This window comes from Sebastes umbrosus, chromosome 20, assembly GCF_015220745.1.
Source record: "Sebastes umbrosus isolate fSebUmb1 chromosome 20, fSebUmb1.pri, whole genome shotgun sequence".
NCBI lineage: Eukaryota > Metazoa > Chordata > Actinopteri > Perciformes > Sebastidae > Sebastes > Sebastes umbrosus.
Genome location: NC_051288.1, coordinates 19,219,158 through 19,226,647, shown reverse-complemented (window position 1 = coordinate 19,226,647; position 7,490 = coordinate 19,219,158). Strand labels below are relative to the sequence as shown.

At 38.2% G+C, this 7,490-nt stretch overlaps 2 protein-coding genes and 1 long non-coding RNA gene across 6 annotated transcripts in view; 1 reads left to right on the top strand and 2 right to left on the bottom strand.

The window, feature by feature from the left end:
• Positions 1-926: 926 nt before the first annotated feature.
• The window catches only part of entpd1 (ectonucleoside triphosphate diphosphohydrolase 1), a 28,189-nt gene continuing 21,625 nt past the window's right edge, over positions 927-7,490 (bottom strand). For 3 of the 4 annotated variants that reach the window (XM_037754020.1, XM_037754022.1, XM_037754021.1), the window contains exon 10: positions 5,693-6,285. In XM_037754020.1, the coding sequence (XP_037609948.1) occupies positions 6,079-6,285 (207 nt within the window). In that variant the 3' untranslated portion in view covers positions 5,693-6,078. Of the gene's footprint in view, positions 1,005-5,692; positions 6,286-7,490 lie in introns of those variants that run through there. The other variant, XM_037754023.1, reaches the window with a different exon arrangement.
• On the top strand, positions 1,163-5,157 carry LOC119478935 (potassium channel subfamily K member 1-like). The gene is made up of 3 exons (XM_037754035.1): positions 1,163-1,538; positions 2,682-3,086; positions 4,224-5,157. The coding sequence occupies exons 1-3, from the start codon at positions 1,178-1,180 to the stop codon at positions 4,526-4,528; spliced, it is 1,071 nt and encodes a 356-aa protein (XP_037609963.1). The 5' UTR covers positions 1,163-1,177; the 3' UTR covers positions 4,529-5,157.
• Positions 7,297-7,490, bottom strand: part of LOC119478953 — an 803-nt gene continuing 609 nt past the window's right edge. The window contains exon 2 of the long non-coding RNA XR_005204573.1: positions 7,297-7,490. This exon is cut by the window's right edge and continues 51 nt beyond it. This is a non-coding gene — a long non-coding RNA (uncharacterized LOC119478953).

Genomic DNA, 7,490 nt, shown 5'->3' with positions numbered 1-7,490 from the left:
CGCCCTCTAGTGGTCAAAGTAATAATTACACATGATGAGCAGGAAGAGAGGAAACTAAGCTGACACAGGTTAGTTGAGGTTAGTAAAGCCATTTATTTAAGTTGTAATAACACTATAAAAGTCTAGCAAACTTATGTAAAAGTACAGAAGTATTATTAACAAATTATATTCAAGCATTTAAACTAAAAGTATTCATTACACAGCATAAGACAGCCTCTGTCAGTGTTTGTAAAATCTTAAATGTTACCTCAGCTGTCAGATAAATGTAGTAAAAAGTACAATATTTCCCTCTGTAATGTAATGAGTAGAAGTACACACTATAAATACAAAAAAAAAAATACTTTCTTCCACTGGGTAAAGTAAATAAGAATTTAATTGATTATTTCTTAAAAGATAACACTAGATTAATGATTTAACATCCTGGAAGAACTGAACAAATATAAACCATATTTTAGGGACGCACTGATCCAACTTTTTCAGGCCCAATACCGATATATATAATATATAATACTGATTTCTTAGTAATTAGTTGATAATTAGCAAGTATTATTATTATTATTATTATTATTAATAATAATAATAATAATAATAATGATAATAATAATAATAATAATTTTTATTTTAATTAAATCATGTTTAAAATAAAGTTTTTTTTTTAATAAAGTTTGAGGTAAATATTGGGGTAATCTGGCAGTAAATCCAAAGACATTTCAAATAGGTTACTTGCTAAATTACTATTAAGTGTTACCAAATATTTAGCCATCCCTTAAAATGATTCATTCATTAATTGTATTGTTTTGTTTTCTTGTAACTGTGTAAAAACTAAAAACATTTTTTTAACAGTAATAAATCTGTCTCTCCAAAAAGACAGTTGACCTTGCCTGATTGAGCCTCAGGGAACATTTAAATCCTTTGTCATGACTGAAAACACTCAAAACCTGTTAAACCTGTTTGGAGAGGGTGGAAGTGCAGGAAGACACACACACACACACACACACACACACCTGGTGCATTGAATGAGTGACGTCACCACCTGATTCTGTGAGGTGAGGAATGAGGAAGAAGAGTCCATCCAGAGTAGAGAGGATAGAGGACACATAACCACAACATCAGGTCTTTCTGTGTAGTTAAATTGAAGAGTAATTCATTGATAAATCCAGCAGCATCAGGTATCAGGATGGTCCGGATCTTTGGGTCGATGGACGGCAGGTGTGCTCGGTTCGTGGAGCGACACAAGTCTGCGCTGAATTTTGCGCTCCTGGTCGTCGGTTACATCCTTTACCTGCTCATCGGCGCCGGGATCTTCTCCGCCATCGAGCAGCCCTACGAGACGGAGCTCCGCAGGGAGCTGAAAGAGGCTCGAGAGGACTTCCTGAGCAACCACACCTGTGTGTCCGACGCACACCTGGAGAAGCTGCTGGTCCGCGCGCTGGAGGCCAGTAACTATGGAGTGACCGTGCTGGGGAACAACTCCACCGAGAGGAACTGGGACTTTATATCCTCCCTGTTCTTCACCAGCACCGTGCTGACCACCACAGGTGAGGCACACAGGTGTTAAAACTGGTCATTCCTGTCATCATTTGGTAGCACTTTCTCATGAGTCAAAGGTTTTCCTTTGTTCTAACTAATAGCTTTATGGTTAAAAGTCCCCAGACATGATTAAAGTTTGGTGTATGTGTGTATGTATATGTATGTATGTATGTATGTATGTATGTATATGTATATATATATATTTGACCAGGAATATTTCAAACGAAACATTGGAAGGACCCCTGATTTATCTTTGTGTTTAACTCTTCGGCTTAACTCCTGTGCTTGTTTTATGCATGTCAGTGCCCTAGATGATAGGGTGTACTGTCCTAGACCCCTAACAATTTATCATTATTTATGGTTATTTAATTTAATTTAATTTAATTTAATTTAATTTTATTTTATTTTATTTAATTTTATTTAATTTTATTTAATTTAATTTTATTTATTTATCTATTTATTTATATTTATTTTTGTATACCTGTTTTTTTTTTAATGTGGTAAAAAGTACAATATTTCCCTCTGTAATGTAATGAGTAGAAGAACACAGTAGAAGGAAATTTAAATACTCAAGTAAAGTCCAAATAATTCAAATTTAAGTGCAGGAGTTTTTTTCTACCACTGTGTAAAGTAAATATGATTTTTTTTTTCATTTCTAAAGTTTAACCAGACAAAAGATGTTTCCTCCCTCACTAAAACGCCCCTTCTTATGTAAGTTTAGACCCCGATTGGCTTGTTGTGATGTCACAAAATACCTGCTTGTATACTGTATGTATAGGTATGTACAACACATGTTAAACTCAGGCCTAAGGTGAGCACAAAGAAACTTCCCCCCCTTCAGCAGATGAAAGGTGAAACCAGGCTTCTTGTGTCAAACTGCACATACATCATTCTGCACAGTGAAGGTCAAACAGCCAAGTGAAGTAACAACAAGGGGGGACTTTAATAAATCAAATACTAGTAGTTATAGTTATGGTAGTTACAGAAAAACAGTTTTTCTGTTGCATGAGCTTCTGTCTTTCTTTCTTCCTTATCTAATTATTGTTGTGTGTAGAGTTTCACCGGGTCTAAGTGGCTCCTGGAGAAGCATCCCGTCTCTAATAACACCCCTGTAATTAAGGCTGTGCTGCATGTTTGGTTGTGTTTTTCAGGTTACGGCCACTCTGTTCCTCTCTCAGATGAAGGGAAGGCCTTCTGTATCTTCTACTCCCTCTTCGGCATCCCCGTTACCCTCTTCTTCCTCACCGTTGTGGTGCAGAGGATTATGCTCCTGGTGACTGTACGTCCGGTGTCCTATTTCCACCGTCGATGGGCCATGTCTAAATCGAAGCTGGCCGCCATACACGCCACCTGCCTGGCCATCCTCACGGCCTTGTTCCTGCTCATCATCCCCGCGTGGATCTTTGTCAGCCTGGAGGAGGACTGGGACTTTCTGGAGTCTCTGTATTTCTGTTTCATCTCTCTGACGACCATTGGCCTCGGGGATTACGTCCCCGGAGAGGCCCAGAATAAAGAGGCCAACCCACACCCACAGCTCTACAGGCTGGCCATTACAGGTGAGAAGAAGCTGGCTGAATATACTGTTACTGCTGCCAGGTGGAAGCCTTTTATCTCCAAAAAGAGAAAACTTAATGGTTCTCTATAAGATATCCAGAGCAGTAATAAAGCAGTAAACAGCTATTTGCCTTGTAAATATATAGAGGAGTAATGTCTACCTGAGCAGAGAACTAAGTCGCTCTCCCTCTGTGTGTGCTGTAATCCGATCTCCTCCTCGCTTTGTTCACATAGCCGGCTGGCTGCTTGTTTTTTAGTGAATGTTAGTGCATGTGAGCGTGCCCCACTGGCTAGCTCAAGGCGCTCATGTGGCCATTCGCCATCATGGTTATTTGCAACCAGAAGTGACACGAGAGGGTGGAGCTAAGTACAACCGAATGCTGAATGAGACATATTTAGGCGACCAAAAAAGTTATAATTAACATTAACATGAGCTGAAAACACGCTGTGACAGGGTTAAAGTTCCAATACGAAAACTCGGACAACTCCTACACCGGACAACGCCGTGATAGCGACCATAAACTCATGTTTACAATGTTTACTGAGGTAATAAATCAAGTGAGAATTAGGGTCATTTTCTTATAGACTTCTATACAATCAGACTTCTTTTTGCAACCAGAGGAGTCGCCCCCTGCTGGCTATTAGAAAGAATGCATCGGCTTCACTTTTCAGACCCCAGAGTTGCCCACTGCACTAAACACAAATTAGGCTACAGCTGAGGCTGATGGGAATGTCATTAGTTTTGCAGGAATTTGGTCATAAACCAAAGTAATGGACTGATTGAAATTTTGACCTGAAAAGTCATGGGATCACCAAAATGTCATGCAATCTTGAGATAATCAAGACTCCCACACTGGGAACCACTGCTGCAGAGGACCATGTGATCCTTTCATTGAGATTAAAAGATAAAAATCACAAACATCAGGATACAGTTTTATTATGTTCATTACAGGTTCATTATGTTTTCCACCATTTACCATTTTAGCTTTTCCGATTGACAAGGTTAAACAAAGCAATGACCGTAAGCTACCAACTACGCCCTTTATTTATACACCACCAAACCTTGATTTTATCTTAGTCACTGGTCTTTGTTTCATCATGCTACCCTTGTGTGTGTGTGTGTGTGTTTGCTCTCCCAGTCTACTTGCTGCTGGGCTTGGTGTGTGTCCTGGTGGTGCTGGAGACGTGTTGCGAGCTTCCCCAGGTGAGACGCCTCAGACAGAGGTTCTACCAAGACAAAGTTCGGGAGCTGGACTCCGAGACAACCAACATCATCGACCAGGATCACCTGAGCGACCAGCTGAGCGACCCCTCGGATCACGTGACGGATCACCTGCCAGTCATCACTTCTGTGTCAGAACAGGCTGCGACGCTACGGCAGGACGGCAAGTCAACGCCTTACACCCCAGCACCAGGATCTGATGTTAACGGCAAACTGAGATGACAGATTGTCTAGAAAACGTGGTCTATAAACATGTGCTCCTGCTCAGGACATACCAGCTTTGACCTCTAAATGTGTATGCATGAGACTCTGCACACTTGTGTGTATATCTACATGTAAGCTGGATCACTTAAAAACCAGCTTTCTGTTATTGCCAACACCAACAGACGTGAGTGGCGTAAAAGCAGGAACCACCCACAGCCTATCAGGATGGCATTGTTTTCTTCTTCCCTGTTGCTCCATTCCTTGCAGATAAGAGCTCGATCTGTGACACAGAGGAAGGGCCGGGCCCCCGAACGGAGGGAAACCCCACAAGGTTCCTCTTCCTGCAAAAGTCTTGATGCCATAATTCCAAAGCGGCACAGTTTGCTCCAGAGGATTTCACACCGGCTCTTAGCACTTTATAATCTATAGTGGTATTTGCATAGGAAATTTGGAAGTAGTGTAGCAGCATCAGGATAATCACACATATCATCAGTTGGCCTACTGTGCATTATGTGCAACTATTCCAAGAAGAAGATCATTAATATGAATTGGGTGGACAAAAAAAAAAACAGTCAATATAATACAATTTTAACAGCATCACAAACTGCAGCGTCCATAATGATTATAAAGTTGAATCAACACTTTTATAAAACCATTTCAACAAAAACTGATAACCGTCATAAAGGGATGATTTATGTATTAGGCTGCATTAGTTTCAGCTAGAGATGTACCTAATAAACTGGCAACTGGATATATTTAATTGGGGTAATCATGCTGCAGTGTGTCCTCTCACCACTAGAGGGCAGCACGTTCACTTTATATATAAAAGATAGGTTTACTGGAGGTTTGTTGTTACTGGGAATTTGCTGCTCAGGGGAGAGTTTCTTAAAAATGTAATTATGCAAGAATGTGTCATTGTTACAACTGAGCGAGGGAGCATGTTGTATTTTATTATCAATTTTATTCCCTAGTTAGCCTAACAGCTTATCATCATCATTTTGCTCCTGTTTTTTTAATTGTCATTTTGCTGATTTATAGGTTTTAATCAAGAGCAAAACGTTGTAATGGTAGTTTTTATAAAATCCACTAAAGTGTAAATAAATCATGCAACATTAAACATTTTATATAATTGATTATGTATATATTTTTTTTTTTTTTTACAAATGACAAGCAATTCAAATATTTTATATAAACTTGGGTTATTTTATTTATACAGTACAGTATCATATTCACATAATAATTCGAGACACATACATGCAGACTGATATGGGTACACACGCACTCAAGCACACATTCAAAATTCAAACATACACGCTCACAAACATAGAAACTGTTCCTCAACCAGAGAAACTCACTCTTTAGAAAGAGTAGAGATAGTATTTGTCCTTCTGAAATGTCCTTGAGCTGTGGGACTGTTCATGAGCACCGATGTTGACCTTTGACCTCCCCACAAAAGCTGTAAAATGTAATGCTGATATTCACAAATTGGTAGAATAGCCCACCCCCACAAGCCTTCACTGACATTCCCTTCCTCACCGTCACTTGTACATATATCAGTGTGTGTGTGTTTATACGATCTGTGGCTGTTTGGAGCAGCGGGGCCAGAGAGGGCGCAGGCTGAGGATGAAGAGGATGAAGAGCAGCAGTGCGATGATGGTGACTATGGAGACGTAGCCGGCGTGGGGCAGAGGGGGTTTGTCAGGAGCCTCAGCTGGAATCATATTGGTCAGATTCAACATGTAGCCCAGCGTCCAGCCTGCGTCACTGCCTTTTATCTGGACACAAACACAGGAAGAGGGAAATCTATCACTGTCATTTATTGATATACTGCAGGCCAGTACAGCTTGGAGGTATTCATGCTGTACTTTTAATGTGGCGTACACACTTCTACTTATAGAAATATTGATGTTTTTGCTAAAGTGGTTATAAGTACATGGCGTTCTGCTTGGGACACAGAAGCGGGCTTAACATGTTTGTTTTTATGCAGCAGTTCTTTTAATACAAGACATATTTTTCTTAAAAGGCAGACGGTAAAAGAATTAAACCTCAAACGTTGAACCTGCATGCTTAAACCCAACCCTTACTCTAAGGGGCCAAGGGCCTAACCTAACCCTAACTTTAATAATAATCATAATATATTATTATGATTATTATTATTTGTTTTATTTTATATCAACACACAGATATAATATATCTTTTTTCCAAAATCACAGTATATGTTGTGACAAAGGCCTACATCAAAACACGGTAGAAAACAAATTTAGTAATATTACAAAACAATAGCATATACAAAACAAAAAGGAGCTTGAATAATTGCCTGATTAAAAAAAAAAGAAAAATAATTTATTATATTATATTTTTAAAAATGCATTTTCAAATTAATTTTGAAATTCCATTATTTATTTAGGTATTTATTAATTTATTTTAAAATTATAAATTTATTGTTTTACGTTTTTAATTTTTTTGACATACAATAGCATGGATTTTTTTCATTAAATATTTAAAAAATACGACACAATGACTTTTTTCACAAAATTTTTTGACATACTATATTTTGACTTTTTTTCATGAAATATTTTGACTTACAATATTTTGACATACAATACATAATTTAATGTATCAGATGAGTTAATTTCCTGTTGTTTGGTTGCATTTTGGCATGCAGTCCTACATTGTGATTTCCTTCTTTATTGACCAAGTAGTGAAAGTAAAAACTCCTGTTAGGGGCTGAATTTGTTTTGGTGATATTTTACCCTGATGGTGTTACCATTTTTTGGGGGTTTTCGAAGGTAATATTGTCTTGCTGGCATTATTTCCTTGTAATATTGGCCTCATGATAATGCTGAAGGATGAGTAGTCCTAATCATAATTTATCTTCAAATGGTATTTAAACCATTTACTCAAAACATTTAAAGCTATAATATGCAAGAATTTCCAAAAAAGCAATGTATAGACTGATACAAAAATAATTCCTCTCAAT

Excerpts from the sequence above, each read along its gene's own strand:
- LOC119478935 (XM_037754035.1), top strand. The coding sequence starts at position 1,178 with ATGGTCCGGATCTTTGGGTCGATGGACGGCAGGTGTGCTCGGTTCGTG. Across the intron at positions 1,539-2,681 it reads CACCGTGCTGACCACCACAG|GTTACGGCCACTCTGTTCCT; the intron begins GTGAGGCACACA and ends TGTGTTTTTCAG. Across the intron at positions 3,087-4,223 it reads CTACAGGCTGGCCATTACAG|TCTACTTGCTGCTGGGCTTG; the intron begins GTGAGAAGAAGC and ends TTGCTCTCCCAG.